The sequence below is a fragment of the Danio rerio genome, chromosome 21 (assembly GCF_049306965.1).
Source record: "Danio rerio strain Tuebingen ecotype United States chromosome 21, GRCz12tu, whole genome shotgun sequence".
Taxonomy (NCBI): domain Eukaryota; kingdom Metazoa; phylum Chordata; class Actinopteri; order Cypriniformes; family Danionidae; genus Danio; species Danio rerio.
In genome coordinates, this window is record NC_133196.1 from 32,922,240 (window position 1) to 32,949,098 (window position 26,859).

The 26,859-nt window shown below is 37.2% G+C and overlaps 2 protein-coding genes and 1 long non-coding RNA gene across 3 annotated transcripts in view; 1 reads left to right on the top strand and 2 right to left on the bottom strand.

Annotated features, from left to right (window-relative positions):
- The window catches only part of LOC141380016 (uncharacterized), a 19,029-nt gene extending 14,613 nt beyond the window's left edge, over window positions 1-4,416 (top strand). The window contains exon 4 of the long non-coding RNA XR_012397242.1: window positions 2,481-4,416. This is a non-coding gene — a long non-coding RNA (uncharacterized lncRNA). The remainder of the gene's footprint in view (window positions 1-2,480) is intronic.
- The window catches only part of fam53c (family with sequence similarity 53 member C), a 26,363-nt gene extending 8,633 nt beyond the window's left edge, over window positions 1-17,730 (bottom strand). The window contains 5 exon segments of the mRNA NM_001111239.2: window positions 2,503-3,159; window positions 3,161-3,348; window positions 6,201-6,258; window positions 6,362-6,560; window positions 17,224-17,730. Coding sequence (NP_001104709.1) covers window positions 2,503-3,159; window positions 3,161-3,348; window positions 6,201-6,207 — 852 coding nt within the window. The 5' untranslated portion in view covers window positions 6,208-6,258; window positions 6,362-6,560; window positions 17,224-17,730.
- A 3,945-nt stretch (window positions 17,731-21,675) lies between these two features.
- Window positions 21,676-26,408, bottom strand: slbp2 (stem-loop binding protein 2). The gene is given in 8 exon segments (NM_001080176.1): window positions 21,676-22,241; window positions 22,458-22,614; window positions 24,609-24,776; window positions 24,900-25,046; window positions 25,708-25,791; window positions 25,904-25,972; window positions 26,100-26,228; window positions 26,334-26,408. Coding segments are annotated over 8 exon segments (981 nt in total). The 5' UTR covers window positions 26,384-26,408; the 3' UTR covers window positions 21,676-22,064.
- Between the last annotated feature and the right edge of the window lie 451 nt (window positions 26,409-26,859).

A 26,859-nucleotide genomic window follows, 5' to 3' on the forward strand; every position in this document is an offset into this window, starting at 1 on the left:
TTAAGTGACTACGGGCCTACTCACACTATGTTATCCAAACCATGCCCAGGCCCGTTTCCCGGATCGTTTGAGATTTGTGATGGCTCTGAATCGGACTCAGGCATGGTTCAGTTGGCTGGCCCTGGCCTGTTTGGAAGAGGTGTGCCAAAGCGCGGTTCACTTTGGCACGGTACGCTTGTAGTGTGAGTGCAAAGTGCACCTGAGCCCAAAACTGAGGACGAGACGTTACATTTAAGGGACTGCTTTATAGGTGTTTATTAATCATTCTTAATGTTTAATAAATGCAAACTGTCGTAGATTATTAAAGACTGCACCATTAGCAAACCTCCTAATACCTGCAGCACAAGGACTTTTATGATTGTTTATGAGCGTCAAAGTTGGCTGATCTGTTCAGCAAAATATTTGACTGTCACAGCATCCCAAACGATTAAAATGATATAACTAAAGAAATCTCCACAGTGCTGAGCGAAAGCGCTTTTTACTGAACAGCACATCATCGATGACGCAAGCATGCTCATGCGCGAATGTAATATTAGTGCGGGCCGTTGTGGGAGATAGGACGGGGGACAAGCGTGCTTCGGCCCGGTTCAAGGGAACTGTACATAGTGTGAGTACGCCCTAAAAGAGAAAGGTATAAACGGAGGTCGGAGCCAGCTCCAAGTGGGTGGGACTTAAGCTCCAAATAGCCTGTATAAGATGGAAGTTTTCATTTATTTCATGTCATGACACAGATCCAATCTATTGTGTTTTATGAACATCTACACCAACCCTAAACCCGACCTCACAGTAACCTGATGTTTTATTAACGTCTACACCTACCCCAACCCTAAACCCAATCTCAAAGTAACCTAATGTTTTATTATCGTCTACACCTACCCCAACCCTAACCCAATTGCAAAGTTACCTAATGTTTTATTATCGTCTACACCTACCCCAACCCTAAACCCAGTCTCAAAGTAACCTAATGTTTTATTATCGTCTAGTCCTACCCCAACCCTAAACCCGACCTCACAGTAACCTGATGTTTTATTAACGTCTACACCTACCCCAACCCTAAACCCAATCTCAAAGTAACCTAATGTTTTATTACCATCTACACCTACCCCAACCCTAACCCAGTCTCAAAGTAACCTAATGTTTTATTATCGTCTACACCTACCCCAACCCTAAACCCAATCTCAAAGTAACCTAATGTTTTATTATCGTCTACACCTACCCCAACCCTAAACCCAATCTCAAAGTAACCTAATGTTTTATTATCGTCTGCACCTACCCCAACCCAATTGCAAAGTTACCTAATGTTTTATTATCGTCTACACCTACCCCAACCCTAAACCCAATCTCAAAGTAACCTAATGTTTTATTAACGTCTACACCTACCCCAACCCTAACCCAATTGCAAAGTTACCTAATGTTTTATTATCGTCTGCACCTACCCCAACCCTAACCCAATTGCAAAGTTACCTAATGTTTTATTATCGTCTAGTCCTACCCCAACCCTAAACCCGACCTCACAGTAACCTGATGTTTTATTAACGTCTACACCTACCCCAACCCTAAACCCAATCTCAAAGTAACCTAATGTTTTATTATCATCTACACCTACCCCAACCCTAAACCCAATCTCAAAGTAACCTAATGTTTTATTATCGTCTAGTCCTACCCCAACCCTAAACCCAATCTCAAAGTAACCTAATGTTTTATTATCGTCTACACCTACCCCAACCCAATTGCAAAGTTACCTAATGTTTTATTATCGTCTACACCTACCCCAACCCTAACCCAGTCTCAAAGTAACCTAATGTTTTATTATCGTCTACACCTACCCCAACCCTAAACCCAATCTCCAAAGTAACCTAATGTTTTATTATCGTCTAGTCCTACCCCAACCCTAAACCCGACCTCACAGTAACCTGATGTTTTATTAACGTCTACACCTACCCCAACCCTAAACCCAATCTCAAAGTAACCTAATGTTTTATTATCGTCTACACCTACCCCAACCCTAAACCCAATCTCAAAGTAACCTAATGTTTTATTAACGTCTACACCTACCCCAACCCTAAATCCAACCTTACAGTGACTTCTTGTGTTTTATTACGTCTACACCTACCCCAAACCTAAACCCAAACAAAGTGACCTGTTGTTTATTAACATCTACACTTACCTCAACCCTAAAGCCGACCTCACAGTAACCTGAGGTTTTATTAACGTCTATACCTACTCCAACCCTAAACGCAACCTCACAGTAACCTGTTGTTTTAACATCTACGCATTTAACGTTTTATTAATTTCTACTACACCTATACAAACCCAAAACCTAACCCACTTGTGGCACAAATAACTCCAACTTGGAGGTCACCCAGCCTACGTGCAGTGTAATCTGTCCCATTTGGAAGTCTCCAGGCTGCAGCGATGCTTACTTGGATTACAATGCCACAAGTATCTTTTTGTTTGATTTATTTTTTCCCTGACCTTAGATAAATAAAAGCATCTGCATACCTGTGTCATTTTGGCGAAGTCTAGCACAGGCCGCGCACATGGTCTGTCCGGGTCCCTGCGGCGCTTCAGGCCGGGTTTGAGCAGGAGCAGGTCGCAGGGCTGAGAATGGCACCGTGGAAGTTGTGGAGGAAGAGCGCGGCGCACCGAAGACGGAGTGCTGCAGGCAGACGAGGGTGAGGCGGGCACCACCGCGGGGTGAGAGGCTATCTGTGGGGGCACTGGAGGCGGTGGCAGGAACTGGGCAGCCGCTTCCCGGATGAGCACAGGAGAGAGAGAGAAGCGTCTCTGTGGCGGAGGCGGCGGGTGGAGCGGCGACGGAGAGGACGAGCACGAGGACGGCGAGGGGAAGAAGCAGCAGCAGGCACCACCGCCCGCACCGTCACTCGGGTCCCAGGGGAACGTCCACGGCAGCGGGGAGTCCGGGGACAGGGCCAGGCTGAAGAAAGTGGGGCTGGAAGAGGAGTGCAGCGAGGAGTTGAGCGAGGAGCTGGGGGCACGCAGCGGACACGGCCCCCCCGCGCCCCCTCCACTGTGACATCTGCGGTTCACTGGTGTCCAGACCTTGGATGCGCTCGGCCGCCAGGTGTACCGGCAGCGGGACAGGTCCTCTGGTACTGACAGCGAACGACAGTGGCGTTTGGGGGGTGGCGGGGGGGGGAGGGGGAGGCCCGGGAAAAGACAGGTCCGTCACAGAGGTGCTAGGGGCGAGCGGACGGTTCAGGGCATCCCCCTCCGGCAGGTGGCTTTCTGGAGGACCCAGGGGCACGGGGCCGGGGGGGAAGCTGGAGCTGAGCACCCCCTGCAGGCTGGCCTTCGAGGATGGGCAGAGCTGCCAGTAACTGCTCTCTGAAAGAGGACCGAGGACACAGATTAAAGTGCCATTTCAGAGTTTAGAAATAACACATTTCTATAATACAATAATAAAGTAATATACACAATACTAAATCAAAATTTTTTTTTTACTTTTGATAAAACTACAATTTTAATGGACCCATGTTTAAACAAATCTTTTTTAAGATAGAAAGAGTTGGGCATTGGAAAAGTTTTAAACAAGCAGCTTCTGTAAGGCCGTTTACACTAATATATTTTAGTTTTGAAACGCTGTCTAAGAATGAAAACGATCCGCATCCACACTGGTGCTTCACCTAGCGTTTCTGAACATCTCTCTGTTCACACTATACTGCTGAAAACGCACATCATGTGACTACACACACACTCTGCCACACACTGCAAGCATATATGTGCGCGTCTGAACTCCAGGCAGTCAGCGGTAAAAATTACGTGAGTTTTTAGCCCCTGTAGAATTATTAGCCCCCTTTGAATTTTTTTTTTTCTTTAACATTTCTAAAACTATGTTTAATAGAGCAAGGAAATGTTCACAGCATGTCAGATAAAATGTTTTCTTCAGGAGAAAGTCTTATTTGTTTTATTTCGGCTAGAATAAAAGCAGTTTTTAATTTTTTAAAAATCTTTATAAGGTCGTAATTATTAGCCCCTTTAAGCTATATATTATTTTGAAAGTCTACAGAACAAACCATTGTTATAAACTGCCTAGTTAACCTAAGTAGACCAGTTAAGCCTTTAAATGTCACTTTAAGCTGTATAGAAGTGTCTCGAAGAATATCTAGTCAAATATTATCTACTGTCATCATGGCAAAGATAAAATAAATCAGTCATTAGAAATGAGTTATTAAAACGATTATGATTAGAAATGTGTTGAAAAAGTCTGCTCTCCGTTAAACAGAAATTGAAGGAAAAAATAAACAGGGGGGCTAATAATTCCAAGTTCAACTGTATATAATGTTTTCTTCAATAAATGAACCTGACAGGACAACAGGAGATGGCAAAAAACCTGCTGCTGCAAGGAATTAGACTGACTACTATTCATCCATTGGCCTACTATTTATATTCATTAAAAATAAAACAAAGAAATATAAAATACAGAAAAAAAAACATCTAAATCGGTTGATACACATCGATCTGAAGGGTTTGCAGCTGAATATTATTGAAGTTCTCTGACAGGAACAGCTGTTCACTACTGATACATCAAAGAGTCTTGCTAGATCCTACTGAACGGGCACATGTCCATTATAAAACACTCACAGGACTTTAAATTAGACAACTATGCAGATAGTTGTGTTCACAAAAAGAGAGCACGCATAGTATATAAATCAACAGACTTGTGTGATTCTGGTATGAGCAAACGTGAGGCATGCTCGAAATTATGGTTTGATTTATACAACTGAGAACCTAGTCCTAGTTGATGTGCAGCAATTGGAAGTTTAAGCAACAGATATGTATTTAACAGTGAGAAATGCCATTACATCGATCATTTCCATATGACATTTAATATAAAAATCAAACAATTATAGTAGAACATTTAAGTTACTTTTGAGCAATCTCGCGGCCCAACGCTTGAGGTTAAGAATCCCTGACTTAAAATACATCATCCTATTACTTTTATGTAGACAACCATACATTATTACTGTAGCATTTCATTCATACAGGGTAAATGCAGGAATCCTAAAGGTAATTTTAATAGCTTTTAAAGACTTTTTAAAGACCTTCTCAGAATATTTAAAGATCTCATCGCCACCTCTGACCAGTATCAAACCTTTGGAATCAATGGAGCACAACCATGCAACAGAACTCAGATAAGCTCGGAATAAACAAAGCTTAAAAGAAATTACGTGGTTGTTTTCAGCGACAGGCTTCAGCCACTGTTTAAACTCGTCTTTCTCCAACCAGGAGTACGCAAACTTATGTTTCCCCATTTTGTCGTCTGTTCTGCTCTCTGGTTTCACTACATGTGAGAAGCGTCACATCATCTTCCCACGTTTGTCACAAATTATGTGACATCACCCTGAAGGAAGAGCTTGGACGGACGCACCCTGGCCCAAACCAATCGCGTGGATCAAGGATGCCGTTTTCAATATTAAAAGGAAAATAAATATATTTATGCTTTGTTTGGAGTCAAACACTTTAGATAACGCTTGAACAAAATTGAAGACCTCGTAAAAACGAGATTAGGCTTTTTAATACCTTTTAAGGGCCTTCATTTTCTCATAATTGATTTATGATCTTTTAATACTTTTTAAGACCCCGCTGACATCTTGTTATAAACTGTTTATAAACCTGCTCAATAACCCACAGATAATAAAGAAAAAAGAAATTCAACTGAATGGGGAGATTCATGAAATTGTAATAATAAACGTTTACAAAGCGATTTAATACTTTCGAAAGTCACGATCGCAATATATATGTCCATGCCTAATATCCGATGGCCAGAAAGTGATTCATTGTTTTATAAATTGTACAAATTTTGGTATTTGTTATGCAGCAAGCCCAGAGATTGTTGTGTACACTATGACTTTATGTAAAATTAACTTTAAGTGTGATATGAATAAAAAGTGATCATAAACGAATGATTTCTCCACTCAAGTGAATGGCGGATTGGACCCGGAAACAGTATTACATACGTCACAAACACGTCACCACTTAACAAGCAGATAGATAAATGCTTGATGTCTAGTCATGTACAGTAGCTAACATTTAAAATAAAACTTTAAAAAAAAAACCTAAGACAAGATTGGGTATTGTTCAGTAGTTTAAGGGCAACATCGATGAAAGATTTTGATCCACTTCAAATGTTGACTAGTGTAGTTAAGATAGAAGTACATTTCAGAAAAGTGACTCACCAGGCATCAATCCATCAGCAGGCCGGTTGGTTTCGGGGCTCTGACGAGGAAGTAGAGACTGAAAAAAGATAAAAAAAGATCTGCATTAATAAGCAGATCTAGCGGAAGCCATGGTTAAATGAATCAAATCTGCCTGCAATGAGATAAAACACATGCTTTACCAGTTTGCTGTCCAGTGGTCCTTGCTGATGCTGGGACAACGTTGTTGTCTAACATTTAACGAAACCATGGCATGGCAAATTGGAGGAGGAAGGAAAGGAGGGGAAAGAGGTTGATGTGCACTAGATAAAACTGAAGCTCAGTCCACAAAACATCCAGGACTTGCTGGGTATCATTCAGGAAGCATGATGATCACCTCACCTGTGGCACAGAGGGAAAATAAGATATAATGCAGGAAATCAAATATATGTACAGTTGAAGGCTTAATTATACTTCTGAAATGATGTGGAATCTTACACCGAAGGGGGCATGCAACGCATCTCAAAGTATTCATAGGCATTGTATCATTATATACTGTATTATCGGGTAAATTATAACAAGAAAAACTCCATTAACCCATATATTGTCATGGTTGTGTGACTATTAGTCAGGTTGTTAAATCAAAAAAGCATTTAAAGAGTTAGTTCACCCCAAAACAGAAAATTTTGTTAATGATTACTCGCTCCTGAGACCTTCGTTCATCTTCAAATGAGGATATTTTAGATTCTGAGAGATCTCTGACCCTCTATAGACAACAACGGTCCCAAAAAGAAAACCCATTATTGTCAAAATAATCCATGTGACTTCAAACTACGTTGCTCGCCAGCGTTCCCCACATCAGGTCAGGGGTTGCGTTTATTATGGACAGTATAGCAATATGCTTGCATGTTCCTCTACTGACTCTAATGGCAATACGTGGCACTGCCCCAAGTAAACACAACTTGACCTGTCACAGGAGAGAAGACATAGGTGTTTTTCACAAGGTTTTTTTTTTGCACAAGTGCTCTATGTACTGCATACTGTTGAAGCGCTTAAGCCACATGGAATGTTTTGACATTATTTTTGGATCCTTTTCTGAGCATTGAATGAATCGGGAGCATTGCTGTCTTTGGAGGACGAGAGAGCTCTCAGATTTCATCTAAAATATTTTAAGTTCTTAAAATGATTTTTTTTAAAAAGTGAGTAATTAATAACAATAATACATATTTGGAGTGAACCAACCCTTTAAATCATGTATTTATTCAGCAACCTCTGTAAGCCCCATTCACACCACCAGCGACAAGCAAAAACCGAGCAACAAGATCCCATTTATTTATATTATATATATATTATAATATTATATATATATTATAATGTAAAGCCAGCGATTTCTGATGATCTCCAGCTACATGAGTGATCCTTAATGATCGAATGTGGGAGTGTCCCGCATCACAACAGTCTTTCAACTCTATGCAAATGAAGAGTGACTTTTTTTGAATGATAAGCCAATACGAGCACTGTGCTACTGACCTACAAAGACCAGCGTTGGCAAATAAAGTCCCACTATTTATTTTTCTTGTTTTTTTTGCAAGTATTTCATTGATTCCCTTTATATTTAGTGTTCTCTGTTAGTATCCCTCCACAATGTATATTTTTAGCATCAGGAAAAATAATTGAATCACATAAATCAAAGATTTATAATTTATTCTTATATATTATTTATAATATATTTCATTATTACTATTGTTTTATATTGTTATTATGTGTCATCTTTTTCTCCCAACCTCCTACTAATAATTATTTTTACTATTATGATTATTATTATAATTATCATCATCATCATCACTGTTGTTATTATTTTATAACCACTGTCAACATTACCATGCATCAACTTCCCTCATTCTCTAATCTCCAATGTTTTTACTTTATTAAATCTATTAATATTATTATTACCACCATTGATTATGCCCTCTATTATTAAACATGTTAAACTTTACAGTATGTTCCTCTAATTATACTTTTCCACCCCTACACGCACAATGACGCACACATGCACTCGCATACTCGAACACACTGTAGCTGGCTGACCGGTTGTTTGACCTTATGTTTGTTTTATTGTCTATTTGTACATGATTCGTCTACTGTAAGTCGTGTATCTGTTTTGTATAATCATTTAATCTAGATTTTAAATCAAATAACTGTCAAAACCACATTGCTTTACTGCATACTTAATCAACATTCAGGTAAACAAAAGCACTTGAAACAGATTTTCTTGTTTGCTGTCTTACTGATTTTTGAACGTGGCTTGATTAGTGGTCATATTAAGAGCTAGACAGAATCTGCAGACATTTTTGCTATTTCTGCACAAAACTTGATAAAAAAGTCTGCGGATTTATGCTGAATTATTTTGGGAGTTTTGTAACTAAAAACTTTATATATTAAATAAAATAATTATATGCATTAACTTAATGTTTACAATGAGAATCCGTTAGTAAAATTAGTTACCAAAGCAAGTTTCTCAAACAATACATCTATTGTTTGATATTTCAAATATTTCAGCATCCATACTATAACAGTCATAGATGTTTTGGCTCTGGTTTCAGTGATGCTCATTGACATGTAACCACATTTACTGATGTGCTGAAAAGTCTTTCAGAGGTTGTGCGATTGGCAGATTCAAAAAGACACTTTTGTATTAAATCGTAAACCACTGTGATTAAATTCTGTTAAATCGTCAAATATTGTGACTGTACTGTATATCAAGATTTACAATATTTCTAAATATTGTGCAGCCCAAGTCTCTTGGGCTATAGGAGTTTTCTAAGCCTTATTAAGTGAAAGCATATAAACTATAAATGACACATTCGATTACTGTAAATTCTGCAATTCTGTAACACAACAACTTTCTGGAATAAAATCAGTGCCAAAAGTATTGAAATACAAAGCTCGTCTAATAGTGCTAACTGAAAAAAAATACATTGAATTAACAGCTGCTTGCATTTTATTGACTTGAATTACCAGGGTTTGTATTTTTAGGTCCTGAAAATGTAACACAGCTGTTTGATTAAGTTGTGAATATTTCAGTCAAAACACAATTTCATGCCTTGATTCAACACTTCAAATTCAACTTTTAGATTTCACCTCCAAAATATTCAGTTCTGTTGAAAAATAGCACATGTAATATTCAAAAGGCAATTTTCACCTCATTTTAATTAAATTCAAACATTTGCTTCCATATATTCAGTGGTTCAAATTTGGCTGTTACAATTCGACAATACACCCGGGAGCTGCAGCAAAGCAATATAGCGTGTTTTCACCAATAGGTCAATATAGACCAATTTAAGTTTTTTAAACCAGTAAATAAGTGAGAGAAAAGCTAAAAATGGCACAAAAGTAGCATTTAATATTAATAATAATGTCTTGGCCATTGTAAGTAGGCTAATAAAAGGATTATGAGTAGGCCTAAAATAAGTAAATGATGTTTTGGACATTCATATTGGCTCTAATGTAATGAAAGCCAGCTGGTGATCACGTAAACCTCATTCCGCACATCTTAAGAGGTGATCCAGTGATCGTTCGTCTCCTCATTGAGGGTCTCCCATTCTGGCATCCCAGATTCGCCCCTGCCTGGACTGGTGGGGTTACAAGAGTCCAAGACTGATATTAATATTAAAAGCTACTTTTCTGCTGTTATTAGCTTCTTTTCTCACTTATTTACTGGTTTAAAAATCTTACATTGGTCCATTGGCTCCTGGTGAAAAAACTAGCTGCAATCTATCGAATCTGCTATCTACAATCCATTGCTTTTTCTGCAGCTCCTGGATGTAATGTTGAAATTTTAACAGCCAAATTGATGAAAGCAAATTTTTGGACTGAAATAAAATGAACTGAAAATTGCCTTTTGAACATTACACGTGGTATTTTTAAACAGAACCGAATATTTTGAAGATGAAATCTGAAAGTTGAATATGAATTATGAAATTTAGTTTTGAAATTGTGTTTTTGTGCTTTAAATATTTACAGCTTAAATAAACAGCTGTGTTACATTTTATGACCTAAAAATACAAACCCCTGTAATTCAAGTCATTAGCAGTTGTTAATTCAAGCAGTTGTTAATTCAATGTATTTTTTTCAGTTAGCGCTATTCAACAAGCTTTTTATTCCAATGCTTTTGGCACTGATTTTATTCCATAAAACTAATTAGTTGCCGATAGTGGAAATATAAAACATTTCATTGAATTATCAAAGCTATACAGACAGCAGTCCTGATCTACCCTGGCACTTTACTTTTTCTGTCCCATTCAACAAAACTGGTAGTTCCCAATTCTGCTACATCGTTCACATTTTTGTTGTTTCACAATCGATTTCAATTAGGAACTTAACATCCTAAATAGACCTGCATGAACAAGAAGAAAAAACATAGGTGAACATGGAGGCCACTGAAGTCTGTGAAGCATGTGTTTATGTTTATATATTAGGTTATGTGCAGTGAAAGCCAGAGAATTTTTGTGAAGGACACAAACAAGTCAAGCAGGCAAACTTCAGAATGGGGAAGCAAAACGTCAAATATTTATGACTATGATAAGACCTTAAAAGGATAGTTCAAGCAAAAATGACAAAACCATTTACTCTCAAGTGGCTCTGAACTTTTTCAGTTTGATTTCTTTACAAAATATTGGGTGAATGCAGCCATTGGATTTAGATACATGTCATTTTGGAGTAAAAGAGAGCTGACTGAATTTACATTACAACTGTTCAGACTGAGGTCATGAACATTGGATTTACGACCAAATATGGACCCAAATCATAATCGAAAAGATCAGAGATCCATGTAGGCTAAACGACATGAAAAACCATATGGATAAAAAATATGTAAATACCACTTTAGGGCACGTTTACAAGGAAGAGCATAAACCCTTAAGAAGAGCCCTTCTTCCTTTCTAACTAAACATAGGGCGCACTGAAAAAAAAAATTCATTTATTTAGGTTTTTTCCAAGTCTTTTCCAGGCTAAAATGCTAAATATGCTAAATAAATGAATTAAACAATTTCCTTTCAGTAGAATCATTTAATAGACGACGAGTTAACCACCTCGTTCATTTCATAGCATAAACAATAGTCTCTATAAAGCAGACCTTTATTAACTATGCATTGCCTAGAGTGCGCATCTAAAATTCCCTTTGATTAATAAGTCCTTAATGCTAAATCGCTGACATTACACTTTCTTACTGAATCAGACCAAGAATATGGATTAATAAAAAACACTAAATGTGTAAAAACAAAACACCAAAAATAAAAACGTTTGCCATTCCTGTCACAATAATCAATATATCAACTTATCGCACAACACATGGACATGACCTCAATCATTTTTGATAATGCAATATCACCTATACATAAAAAAACAATTCTGACAACATTATAGTTGATTGTGCAACATCTTTATCTCAACACTACCTGACAAAACTCTTGTCGACGATCCTAGTTGTAAGAGCAACAAATAATAACTTCTAGTTGATCGATTGGAAAAGTGGCAGAAGGTAGATTTTTCAGATGAATCATCTGTTGAACTGCATCCCAATCATCAAAAATACTGCAGAAAACCTACTGGAAACCACATGGACCCAAGATTCTCACAGATATCTGTCAAGTTTAGTGAACATTCAGTATGGGGGCTTGCGAGAGATCTGCAGAGTGGATGATAACATCAACAGCCTGAGGTATCAAGATATTTGTGCCGCCCATTACATTACAAACCACAGAATAGGGCAAATTCTTCAGCAGGAATTCTTCCTCATACTTCAGCCTCCACATCAAAGTTCCTGGAAGCAAAGCAGGTCAAGGTGCTCCAGGATGGGCCAGCCCAGTCACCAGATATGTACATTATTGAGCATGTCTGGGGTAAGATGGAGGAGGCATTGAAGATGAGTCCAAAAAATCAGAACTCTGGGAGTCCAACAAAAATGATTTCTTTCCATTCCAGATGACTTTATTAATAAGTTATTTGAGTCATTGCAGAGATGTATGGATGCAGTCCTCCAAGCTCATCATGGGAGTCATACACAATATTCATCCTTTTTCCACTGCACCATGACTATATTCTATACTGTACATTATTTCTGTTGAGTGACAAGACTTTTATCTAAGCAAAGTCAGACTTCACTATCCTAATTAAATAAATGAAAATCATGATCATATTTTATTTCGGTAAAATAAGTGTAATCTAGAGGCCTTTGCCTTTAATATAAGCCACTTCTGATACCAAATTATTAGAAGTCAAGTTATTAATTGTTGTTCCTAAAACTTGGATAGGTGACAAGACTTTTGTCAGGATTTGAGGTGTCAGTATGATTGGAAAAAAACACTATAGTATTTACTATAAATTACTTCAGTATATTTGCATGTGGGTGTCTGTCTGATAAACAATCATACATCTAGTACCAGATATTGCAGCTTTTGTTACTCTGTTGCACGTTTTTGTTAACATGTATTCCTATTTATTTCGGATATGCGTTTTCACATTCTGATTCCAATGGCTAATTATTAAATTGTCAAAATGACTATAATTAAATAATATTTAATTCTTAAGAAATTTTTTTGTGTTCTTTAGAAGAGTGTATTTGCATTATGATGCTGTTACATTGTTATTCTGGGATTACGGTTGTCCTTTGCTTTAACGCTGTTCACATTTCACTGCCTCGCAGTTTCGCAAATTTCCTTCGTGCAAACTTGACGTTTTTTTTTCTACATTGCATTGTGTTCTGCGTCCTGATTGGCTGTAGATCATTGTCAATCCTAAACAAGTCCAGAATGTTTTCAGCTTGCCAAATTGACATAAATCTTTAATCGCTAGCCGTGTCACTCTAAAGAGCTGTACTGTATGTTTGCAAGTTTTGACTCCACGATGTGGAAAATGCTGAACTTCCAGAAATGCCAAAGAAAGGTAGAAGTTACGCAACTGTAGCGCAACATTATGAAATAAAGGAAGATCAAATGGTTTTAATTTTTGGTTTCATTCTATAATTATGGACTTATTTTTCTATGTAGGTTTTAATTTTGAGAGTGTTTAAACGAGAGAAAGGTGTGAAAATGTTAATACCTGTCTGAGAAAACAAAAAGTGTATAAAGTGTGAAGTGAGGGGTTTTAAAACCTTAAAAGATCTAGAATTGTAAAACAATAAAGCTGACTACTTCACGGAATTCACCTAATGAGAGTTATTTTAACTCCAACAAATAACGAGGGACCACTGTATATAATGAGTGACAAAAATTATCTTAAAATGACAATAATATCGTTTATCACAATATATTTTGGTGCAATATATTGTACAACAAAAAAGAAAGATATCATGACAGGCCTAATTATAAGACTCAATGACATTACAGTGTTTTCTGTAAATCGTAAAAACATGCTAATGTAAACATGTCATTGTTTCAAAGTAAATCAAGTTAACCTTCATACACCAAAAATGCCTTCAAACTACTTATTTAAATGAGTTGAATAAACACATTTGTTACGCTTTTTTTCAGACAACTTCATTGTTTTACGTTTGATTCATAAAAATTTGTAAAAACGACTGAGTTAACTTAATCGATTGTGTTGGGACACCATGAAGGAATTGTATTGTTTTTTACGGTGTATTTCTCTTTTGAAGCGGATTAGTCTGAGAAAGTGTCTGAAGTTGAAACCCTCAGGACAGAGACTCGGCCTGCCAGCGCTGTCCCATTACAGCACACATGAATAGGGTCCGCATGGTGACAGGTGTCTGGTAAAGCTGCGCAGCGGAGAACCGGCTGTTCCTCTGGCCTGACGCCACTGTGGGGACTCTAGCGAACACATCCCTGCCTGTCTGTGCTCACTGACACACAGAGCATTCAAAACATGTCGGGGTTTAATGATGTATAATCTTTGACCGTATAAGAGTGTATCAGTGATTGCAAAAACTAAACTCCTGTGGTATTTTTCTCATGGTATAAACTGATAATTGTTCAAAAAGACAAAAGGTAGAAGGCTGTGTGCTGCTTTAATAAGGGAAAGAACTACAATCTCAATGAAATCCAGTCAGCTACAATGGCTATTTCAGTACAGTACAGAATATGAGTACAGAGCAATGTAATAAATACATTTACAGTCATCTGATTAATATTTAATTATCCACGTGAGCTAAATTACATAAAATTAGGAGTAAACGGTTTGTTAATTATGACATACAATAACTTGCACCTTGTTGCGGGGTGCGTGCTTGGCCCTTTCATGTGTCAAGAGCAAATTATTTTGTTTTACAGTTAGAGCGGATTTTTCTTATTATAGAAGTATTATTGTAGCCGCTTTTTTAATCGGTGTAAAGAATAACTGGATGTTTACAAAAGCATTTTGATATTGGTAAAGGCGTCTGCAACTTTGCTGAATGCATAAATGTATTATTGCTTTTAAAAAGTCACATATTGTGCATTTCTATTATCATACATAAAGTTAATATCAATACGTTTTCTCATTGCACCACCAAGTGGCAGTCTTTGTACGTTCATTTCGAATGTGCAGATTGCATAAATTTTATTAATCTATGTATTTTTAACTTAATATATATATAGTTACTATTTTCCCAAGTGTATATAACTACTACTGTAAGAAAATATCAGAGTTCGGTACATACTTTCAGTATTTTCTTTGCTTGAACTGACCCGATCTAATCCTGTTTATATGAATTAAACCTGCTCCCGACCAGGTTTGAGCTACCAGAACTGTTGCTATGACAACAACTCTCGAGTCAGTTTTAAAGAACGAAACGATCCTGGATCATGTCAAATCGTCAATAACCAAATCCTGCTAACTGAGTAATCCACGTACGAAGAACTGACCCCAGCTGTCTTCCCTTCCCTTCTTTAAAATTATTACCGTCACTAGAAATCTATTTCCTATTGAAAATACAATTACAGTTCCCTTTTTTTATATATTTTTACAGCAAAATGAAAAAGAAATCCGTTTACAATAAAAGAACGTTTCGACCAATGAACTTGTGCGGCGCTGTGGATTAACATATATACATACAATGGCTAAACATACAATGAAATATATATACACTAGGACTCTAGAATACACAAGACATGTCACTTGTATAGTTCTGAATGGGGAAACGCGTAATGGTCTATATGGTGAATGAAGTCCCGCCTACTAGTACAGGAGCCAATCATCAATCGCTATAGACTGATGTTTCTCCGGAGAAGCTCGTACCAGACGTGTGCTTTTATGACAGTTGGTGGTCAGCAAACGCACTGACGATCATTATCCAGAGGATGATAATGTGTAGAACAGCCATAAATGAGGTTAGTGGCGTAAACTCGTTTGTTTCGAGTGCGCATTAGCATTTGCTAAGCCAACCTAAAAATATGCCAATTTTGTTTGATTCGGACGTTTAGAAACAAAACTTATGAGACAATTGTTGTTTAACATTATTGGTGATTCCAAATAAGTAATAAAACCGTAAGCTTGGCAAACAGTTTTAGAGAATTTAATGTTTCCCCATTCAGACAGAATGCCCGAGAGGTGTTTCAAAGATGGCCGCCGAGTGAAATGACTTGCCTTAAAGTGACTTTAATATACCTCAATGGCTCTTTAAAAAATGCATTTGCCAAAAAAAAATTCAGAAACGGCTCTTTACTGGAAAGCGATTCCCAACTCCTGGCTTAAAGAATCTCATATTTGTTATGTAGCTATGTATGCAAGTAAAATGATCAAATCTGTTTTATTCTATGAAGATCTGGCAACACTTCTTTTCAATAAAAATAATGTCACTTAAGAGATTTTTGTAAAGACAGCTATTAAGAATAACATTTCTTTCATCTGTTGTGACTGAAATTGAGGACCATTCCATTCCAACAAATATTGATTTCCAAACCCTGAGAATTTTAAAGCCGGCTCTTATTTTAGTTGAGAGGAGGGCATGGCTTTGTGTATCTGTTATACTAGGAGGACGGATAGAATGTTATTTCATATTTGGACATTTTCACAAGAGACGTTATAGACTGAGACCTCTTACACGATTATGATAATGTCTGAGGTTGTGTAGCATCTAAAACCATTGATTTAAAAGCGGTAAGCAAAGCCTAGTTCGTATATGTTGATGCCTGTGTAGAAGCGTCGCTAGTGATGACGTTTCACGGCGGTCACGAGCTGATTCGGGTTCGGTTCCGCCGTTGCCTTTGGTAACGCGGCTGATGGCGGGGGAGGGGGAGCGCGCCTGTCATCTCTATTACAAGCACATTAAGCGTGACATGTACCACAACACATCCTTCGGCTTACGTTCACATCATTTGCGCGTATATATATATATATATATATATATATATATATATATATATATATATATATATATATATATATATAATGATTGCCTCTCCATAATAACATCAAATCTCGCTGAAGGTCGGAGTAGGCCACTGGGTTACATTACCGAAGCGTGTGGCATTAGCCAATTTTAGCCATTCTGAGCATGCATACACATTAAGAGTATATTGATTTGTGCACGCCGAGGGCAGGCGAATGAATCGAGACTATAAATAAGCATTGGGCGACATTAGGAAGCAGAAAGCGGTTTCACATCGCGTGCACCGGCTACTGTTTCCTTGCATTTTGCAGAGAGCTGAGACCTATTACACACAACAAAACCATAAAATTGCAGTAGTAGATTGTGTATGGCACAAAACGCGATTCATTTAGTGACGGTTAAGAATAACAGACTGCATATGACAAGCCAATCAGGAACAGCCGAGCCGGGCTACAGCTAACGCGGAGCTGTAACGTAAACAGGCCCATTAAAGAAATAAAGGTTTACATGTCTTTCCGACACACACGGCGGCTTCTGTTCGGCTGTGTGCAAAAGCAGAATGCTGCATCCCTGCCATGTGCTGCAGATTTGTTTACAGGCGTTTATGAAATGCAATTCTGCCCCGCGAAGCGATTTGTGTCCATGCACAATGAGCCCGACTGCAGCCACACTGCACGCTAGGCGAGGGGTACAGCATGTAAATAAAGATGCACGGGTGATTTTATGACAGTATTGGCTTACCTCGAGTCAATAACAGCCCAGGCCTTGTATGTTGATCAAAACCGAAGGGTTCAGCCGAATCGGTACAACAAGCTAAAGCTGCTCGGCTCGCCGTCTAATGCACTCTCCTCGCTTCGGCCTGGAAATAAATCTGCACACAATTCTCGACTGCTGTGCTTAACCAAAAACATACCGCTAGAATAACACGTCGGGAAATAAACGAAGAGCTAAGGTGGTGATGAGGAGGATTTAAAGGATCGTGTAAAAATTGAGGCTTGGTCTGCAAATGCACGCTTGGTCGATACAGACTGTCTTCTCAACGTCGCCCACTAGGGAGAAATAAGTGCGTCCTTTCTATGGAGGAATTTGTAAATAACATTCAGCGCATAGTCTCGGGTTCAGCTTTCCTTCCAGCAAATGTGTGGAAGGCGTTGTGTGGGATCTAGAAGATGAGGACAAATATTAGATGATGAATAAACGGAAGATTTTAAGCCAAGCTGTGCCAAACAACCTCGGCACTCGAGTCTTTCAGGACTGAGCCGATCCCCTCAGATAATACAGCACTCAGAATCATGGGAATTGTAGTGGGAACTTTAAAACAACATTGTTTTTTGGGGGGTAATAATGTATACATTCATCCTGAAAATAAACTTTAAGTGAAATTAAGCACAAGTGGCCAACGCTTAATCCAGCTAACTTGATAGGCTAATATCCAAACAATAATTCTATATTGTTCTATGTTGTGTATCCTGCTTTAACCCTAATGAAGGGCAGACTAGATATAGCAGGCCTGTAGCAGGGGATTCAGATGATTCGATCCCTCATTGACAAAGGTCCAGAACTGGTCCCCTATATAAGCATGTATTTTAAAATTAGTATCTTTTCAGATTTCTTTATTCTACATATTTAAAATGCTAATGTCAGCATTATTTATAAAACGGTAATATAAAACTTAGTTTGAATGCATATTTGTAAATAAACACTTAAAACATGCTGCAAATGATGCTTTTCTTACTTAGATTTTTTGTCTTGTTTTTAGTCCAAATATCTAAAAATTCTTAAATCAAGAACTGCCTGGGCAAACAAAACATATTTTCCTGTTTTCAGAAACAATATGCCAATATTAAGTCAATGATTCCTTAAAACAAGCAATAATCTGCAAATGGGCTAAGAAAAATAATATTTTGTCAAAAGGAAAAACAAGATTATTTTTTTTATTTCATTGGCAGATTATTGCGTGTTTAAAAATGTAAGCATTTTTAGATATTTGGACTGGGTGGGTGATCAGGCTGGTCCATAGGAACAATGTGGAGACTCACCTGTCACTGTGGTCTTTCCGGAATCAGTTTCAGTATCCTGAGCTGATGTTGTGGCAGCCATGGAGGAGCAGAAAGGCTCTTTCATGGCTGACACAACATATCTCAGAAGACAACCTGGTCCAGGATTATGGGTACCTTGGCATCATTTCTTCCCAGGTCTTGGATCGCATCAGTGGTGCTGCATAAACTCTTGAGGCCTCGGGATGAGTATCCCCAGGTGGAAAAAGAGAAGAAAATAATTATAAAATATTTTTATTATAAAAATTATGGTTCATGGAGTATTTAAACAAGAAATGCAAAAATGAAGTGCTGTAAATAAAAATAGTAGTTATATAAACAGACATTAACAAACATGTAAAGCATATGGAGTTTCTTACAAAATGTCGGGAGCATTAAGACGGAAGGAGTGTGCCATACAGGTGGTTTGTCAAGCCCACTCACCTGCATGGAGCATACTCATACATCATATTGTTGTGATGCATTGTTTGTAAGAAATGTGAAAAAATACTTTTTTAAAATACAAAATGCATTATATCATATGTCATTATGATACTTATTAGAAATATGTTAAAGTTTAAAATTAAAAGATGTTGCCTTTTGTCATTTATTAGGCAAACAACAAACTGACCAACACCTCAGTGATTTTCCTCAGTGCGGAAAAAATAAAGAAAACGAAAACATGTATGTTTTCTTGCACAGCTGGATGTTGGACTAAAATAATAATTGTTTAGTCCAGAAAAATAAATTCTGCACCTTTTTCAGTGGAAGGTGTTTTTTTCGAACCACCTGAACCCCCCTTGACTATGGGCCTGACACAGGTTACTAAACATTGTACTAACAACAGAAGAGCATTTCCTTTTGGTTCAGGTTTAATAATCTTCTTGTCAGGGTTTTCAACTTTAATGAATAGGACAGTAGAGAGTATTGACAAGAAAACATGGGGGGCAGAGAGAGGGGAAGTATCGGCATAAGGCCGTGAGGCAGGAATCAAACTCGGGTCACCAGGAGCACCAGAGTGCATGTGTCGACACACTAACCACTATAACACTGACGCTAACAGTTCAGAACATTTAACTTACAGATGAAAGTAGTCAAAACTATTCCCACATGAATCCATAAAACGACTAAATATACAGTATTGTGCATGTCAGGCCAATAGTTCCCAACATCACTTAATTTAAAAAAAAACACACAACACACTGTTTTTGTAGGCTACATATGGTCCTGGAGTAACCATTGTTGTCAAGTACTTGCTAAGGACTGTAGCCTGAAAACACAATACAAGTGCAAGCTGCTCCAACCCTTATCTAACACAGCTGATCCAACTAATCAAGGTGTTCAAGACTACAAGAGACTATTAAGCAGGTGTGAGTTGGAGCTAAACTATGCAGTGCTGCAGCCCTCCAGGAATTGAGTTTGAGACCACAATCCCTTCCAAAGTGACAGCATCTAATTCAGGGGTGTCCAAACTCAGTCTTGGAGGGCCAATGTCCTGCATAGTTTAGTTCCAACTTGCTTCAACACACCTGCCAGGAAGTTTCTAGTATCTAGTAAGAGCTTGATTTGCTGGTTCAGGTGTGTTTGATTAAGGTTGAAGCTAAACTCTCCTGGACACCGGCCTTCCAGGACCAAGTTTGGACACCCCTTATCTAAGGGATTAAGACATAGGGAACATTCTTTCTGAATGGAACGCAGTGTGCAACCCTGAATTACTTTTCTGCGATAAGAATCAACTGGGCTCAAAGTATCCATTACTCATACCTTTGAAATAGTTAATTTTGGAAGACCCTATGAAGTGGCTAGTTGAGCACTTCAGTTTGAAACAACACTTCAATATGGAGGCTTTTCAACATGCCCTTTGGTGAGCAACATATCATGTTTGGAATTAACCGGCTGTTTTCTTTATCGGCTGTTTCAATGTAGTAACGAATGTTTCCCTAAACTGTAGTTGCTTCGTCACAGATCCATCGTTTGAACCACGTTAGTTATAACGTAAAACGTCCATAATGATGCTCTAAACAAGGAGTGTCCTCAACACCAAGGATGTTTCTAGAAGGCCTAGTAAGAGCTTGATTAGATAGCTGGTGTCTGATTGGGGTTGGAACTAAACTTTGCAGGACACCGACCCTCCAGGACAGAGTTTGGACATGCCTGCTCTAAACTGAGTAGAGTAACCACTTCTTTAGAGGAAAAAAAAAACTATAATTTGTGCAAATTATTAATTTACACTCACAAAAATCTATATTAGTTTAAGTAAAAACATTGACACTTTCCATATTAATTGAAATATATGTAAATGGAACATATAGGACTCAAGTTTCCTTGGCAAATATTACTGAGAATATTCCATATTTTATTTTAAAACAAAAAACACTTGGTAATGTAATGTAATGTGTATTTATATAGCGCATTTATTGTGTATGGCCATACACCCAAAGTGCTTTACAATAGCCAGCTTCAGCTAACATGTACTCTAATCTCATATAAATCAGAAATTGTTAATAGTTGTATTTTACAGTAGGATATGTTTATTTTTTAAGTCTACTTTTACAATTTGACACATTCAACCCACTGCAGAAGTGGTGCAACCAATGGCTCATGTCATATACACTACAGATACATTTCCTAATAAATAACCTAAAATTAATAGCTTTAACATATGCTATATATTGGTTTTCACAACCTTTGAGACTAACACAAGTTCTGCATTTAAAAAAAAAAAAAAAAAAAAAAAAAAAAGTCACCTATAGCTTGTCATGAGCCAGGGCTGCGTTAAAAATGGCATAAATGTTTTTAAAGTGCACTATGAAGAGAACGCAATTGTCAATATGGGGAAAAATAAAAAGAATCACTAAAACTAAACTGTAAAAATACTTTAAGCAAAGAGAGACATTTTTTTTTTTTTTAATCATTCCAAGTTTAAACGTTGTAACGTCTGAAGAAATAGGGCATAGGGGAGGATAATGGCGAACAAAACAAAGCCAGGAACTATGCTCCAGAGTTGTAGTTGTAAGCATACAAGTTTGCGAACATTCATTGGAACCATGTTTATACCGACGGAACTTGCTACCTTAGTTGGCTAATGATGGTAGTCAAACACCCCTGAAGAGGATGTTGCACTACTATACAAACACATGAAGTCAGCTACAGCATAGCCAGTCCATATCTTTATTAGTTTTGCTTTCCATTCATAGAGGTCCACACAAAAATAAAAAGTAAATAAAACTTGAAAACTTCCTGTTTTTAGAAAAACAGTGACGTGACAAACAGGAGGGAAATAGTGTCAAGAACAATGAACAAATTAAAAATAGGAACGTGCTTTTGAAGAAACATAATAGAAACTAAAAAGTGAAGGAACAAAGTATTGAGAACAATATAACATTCATCTGAAGAGGATACCACAAATTCGAAATACATAAAGTACACAACATACAGAACTAGAAGACCAAGTGATCCAAGTGCGATTCTTCAAAATCTCGAAGGCTGCTGTGGGAACAAGATTTGCGCCAGATTCATGCAGACAATTCACATGATTTGATGACACTACGCAATTCTCCAGAAAGGCTCTTCCGGCAGCAAAGGCGCTTGGGTTTGGTTGTGGTCAGTTTCAAGCAAAAACCGCAACCATCCCAGGACGTTTTCCTGTGCTGTTTGTTGATTGCTGAAGGTATAGCCCAATCCATGCTGAGAGCTTTGGTTCAGGTGGGATGAGGCTCCAATCTGGACAGAAGAACACCAGTAAAACATACTGTAGTTTAAGGACATTGGTTTATTTTACAAGACATGCAAATCCTTTATGCATTGAAAATGAACATGGTTGTGCCTCTTGCAAATGGCAAGGTCACAACAGACCTGCAATCCATTCAACCAATTTAGTGTACAATTCGATGGCTGTAGTAAAACTTTTGCTTAACATAAACAACATTTAGGTCTGACCTGCAAAGCATTAGAAGCCAACCAAGGACCATCAGTTGAGATTTCAGAAGGTTGTGAAATGATAGAAGTCATCGAATCTGGCGCCATTTCCCACTTCATGTCCTCTTTTTCACCACCGTCGCTCAGCTCCGTGTTCATCTTCTCAAGCAAGCTCTGCCTAATAGCGTTTGAATTACAAAATAATGTAAAAAGCAACTCAAAACTCACGTTAGAGCTTTTAAAACGGTGTTATCTTTTTTTTTTTTTTTTTTTTTTTTTTTTTTTTTTTTAAACAGCTAGTAAAGGAATGTTTCCTCACATAAGTAGATCAGCAGCACTTTTCAACTGGGATTGTAAAACCTGGCTCCAAACTAAGGTTAGCATTGCTATGAACGGGTCCTTATATTTACTAATATATTAATTCCATGCTTCATAGCATAAAGAAAATAAAAAATAAAAAACTCAGAAGCATGCACAATACTATTTAAAAGGATCACAAGATGCAATCAACTACTCCAAATAAGTATGTTAACCCAGAGTTTAGAGACCGTGTTGAACACAGAATTAGAAACCACACAGGACTAATTGTTAACCCTGTAGCAGTTTGAATCAGTACAGTGTTGATTACTTAAATTGTGGATCATTACAGATTACAAGTCATTTCCAAAAAGTAATAAAATAGACACCCGAGTTACTTATGTTTTAATAGCCTTTAGATCAGAGATGCCCAAAGTAGGCCCATTGCACCCTCTGATTTGGCCCGTTATGCCATCTGAGATGAGTGAGAATGATAGAGAGGGTTGGGGCAGATGGTTCAGAGATCCTGATCACCTTTTTTTTTTTTTTGCAGAATACATCGGCAAGAAAATTAAAGGTACGACTAGTGTAATTGTTAGAAATTAGTTTGTTTTAACTGTAATAAGTTCATTAAAAAAAAAAAAAGTATTTAGTTAATATAAAGCAACGTTTTAGTCATTTTTAAACCTTAAAAAAAGGTAAATACATAGCTACCATGAGTAATTTCCTTAGGCCGACAAGCCTCAAATCAAGTTTGGTTGAAATCAAGGTTGGCCCTTCAATAGTTTGGGCAACCCTGCTTAAAATACGTGACCAAATCTAGGATTTGATTTTGTACCAAAACGATCTTGCATAAAAACCAAAAACTAAACAAAAACACACAAATTTGGTGTATTAAAACATGTAAACCCTGACCCAATGATAGCAATTTTGGGTTGGTCAGATTTTCTGGAGACTCTCAAATGAAAATGTACATTTACCCGTTCAGTATGGCATGCTCATAGCTAAGAAAGTTATCCTTTGTTTCTGGAAGAGAAATGCAAGGCCTCTTTTTCTGACTGGCTTCTTGAACTCATCTTGACTTTATATTAGGAAAGAATTTAACATACCACCTCTGGTAACTCTACAAAATTTGATAAAATGTGGGATCCAGTCTTTTTTTTACCCCAACACAACATAGACTAATAATGTATAATTTCTGAAGATTTGTATCCCCCCCCCCCCCCCTCCCTCCTTTTACATCCACTGCCATCTCTTTTTATAGGTCATGTCTTGTCACAAATTTTCCTTCAGTTCATGCTTTAAATTTTGCACAGATCATCACGTTGGGTTTGTCTGTCTGTTCCTTTTCTATGTCTGCAAATACTATAATAATAATAATAATAATAATAAACAATAAAAAAAAAAAAAAAAAAAAAGTTTACCAAACTGATGATTTGCAAGAATTCAGTCATTGGAAAATTCAAATTAGGAGTTAATTTAAATTAAATATACATGTTAATATGGTAACATGAGCGGCACTCAGGTAAGAGTGGTTAAGCCCAGAGGGGTGGGGGAAATGTTTATAATTCCTGGATTACATTAACAAACAATCAAAAACATGAAAAAGAGATAACATAAGAATTTTCCCAATTCTTTCTCTTTTTTCTTAGAATTAATAATTGGTGAAGGCCACCAATTGCAAAAATTGCAATAAATGACATGCAATCTTACTATTTGAATTCCATGATTATGGAGTATATTACAAATGTGATCCAATTACAAGTAGATCATATTCGTGATCAGATTATGTAGTTAAATTTACTACCAGGTTGAGAATGAGACAGCGTTTACCATTTCATGTGTGAAAAGCTCTATTCAGCCTATAAAACTTACAGTTGATCAACAGGGTCTTGTCCTTCAGTATCATTTTGCGATGCAGATGGCAGGTCCCAAGCATGAAGTGCTCTCCTCCAAAGCCGGACTTGCATGTCCCAAGATCTGCGGCTATATTTGCGGTATTTGTTTGGAGTGGAAGGATGAATTCCAGGGACACGCAGACGCCTGAACAGAGGAGACAGAAGCCAGAAAGATTAGTTACGCTCTTAATACAATCAGAAGGGCATCCAAGAAGAAAAGTGAACACTAGCAGCTAATAGTTGGATATTTACGTTCACCACAACTCACTTTGGAACCTGCTGAACGTAGTTCTGGTAGCCACAGGTATTCTTCCCATACTGAATCTGCTTTTGCCTACGCTTCAAAACAGCCTCATTGATCTCAAAATGAGAAGGGTCAGCATTATGGGGATACCACTTTCCCCTTGATGGTGACCTACAACATTAGAGTAAAACAATACTTGCATTATATTAAATAATTAAAAAAAAAATTAATAAAACACTTGCATGCTTTAAGTTGAGGAACATGCCTAGAAAAAAAAAAAAAAAAAAAAAAACTTAGAGCTTCATCTTTAAAACCACACATGGAACATTTTTATATAGAGCTTTTTTTTTTTTTTTTTTTTTTTTTAACTTTTTTTTCCCTGAATTTTTATCCTTTTAAAATAATGCATGTTCCCTCACAAAAAAAATACCATAAGTGTTTCAGGTTTAAATAATGCAATACATGGTTGTACACATTTTCATGTGAAGTAGAGAGAGGGGAAGAGAAAAAAAAACACTCGGTTTCCAAAACCCCATAACAAATTTGATTTTAACATGCGAGTGTCATGTGGCATTTCTGTAAAGCTGTGTTGTCACTTGACGAATTACTTTAAAAAATAAATAAATAAAAAATAAACATAAAATTATATATATATATATATATATATATATATATATATATATATATATATATATATATATATATATATATATATATAATAAAATACACAAACATCCATTTTTCTTTCATTTAAAAATAATAAAAACCACACACACACACTCAAAACTAAAAAAAAAAAAAAAAAAAAAAAAAAAAAAAGGATTAGTTAGACCTCTTGACCCCATCAAGATCTTCCGTCCCAACAGCTACACTAGCTGTAGACATCCTAAGTATGCATCGCTCAAGGATGGAGGACCTGAAGAGTGAATAATAAAATAATTAAAGGCACTAACAGATCATTTGGAATTAAGAAAAAACTATTCACAAGACAACCAGTAACAAATTATAAAAAAGAAAAAAAAGCATACCTGCGAGGCTTCTGAACAGCAGAAGGCTTTTCTCCATTTTGTGAAGCAGACAGTGGGGTTTTAGAGCAGCTGAGGGAAAAACAATGTGCAGGGTTTCTCAACACAACATTTTCAAGTTCCACCCCCCCCCAAAATAATAATTATAATAAAAATAAATAAATAAAAAGGTTCCTTAAATCAACAGAAACACATTTACCTGACAAGACTATCATACACTGAACTGCAGCCAGGAAGCAGCCAAGGCTCTGGGCTACATGGGAGAGAGAGGGTTTTACTACTGAAGTCTTGAGCAACGTCTGTTGGCCACAAGTGAAGAGGCAGACCTCTAAATCACAAAAAAATAACAAAATACAAAGTGTTTTACGATACTACATGAGGACAACAACACATGAGGACACTTTAAAGGCACAAAACAAGCTTTGAAACATACAACCGCGACTCAAAGGGGCTTTGAAGAAGGCTTTCTATGCGTGTTGTCATGATTTTGGCTAACGTACAGCCACACAACACATTGCGCTTGACAAAGCTTTTTATCAGCGACAGGTGTAACGGGGGCGGGGCTCTACAAATGAGACAGGTAAGGCCGCTAATTATTAAAAAAAATAATAATAATAATGATTTATCAAATCGATATTATTTTAATTAACGTTTTATTTAATAACGGTTTTTATTTCACTGATTTAAACATGTAGATGTAAAATTCTTGTAGTGAAATAGTATGTCTCTATTTAGACACATTGAAGAAAATTGTCCAAGTAACGAGAGGAATAATACAGTAGGCTTGTCACAAATGTAGTCATTAAACAGGTTTTTGACTAAATGTAAGCATAACTTATTTGAAGCCCAAACATATAAATAAAGTAAAAAAAAACAATTACCAAGCATGATGACACTTTTACAGTCGGCAAAATAGTAACAGCAGTTCGGCAGGGGCGCTTGTTTACGGCAGCCGCACA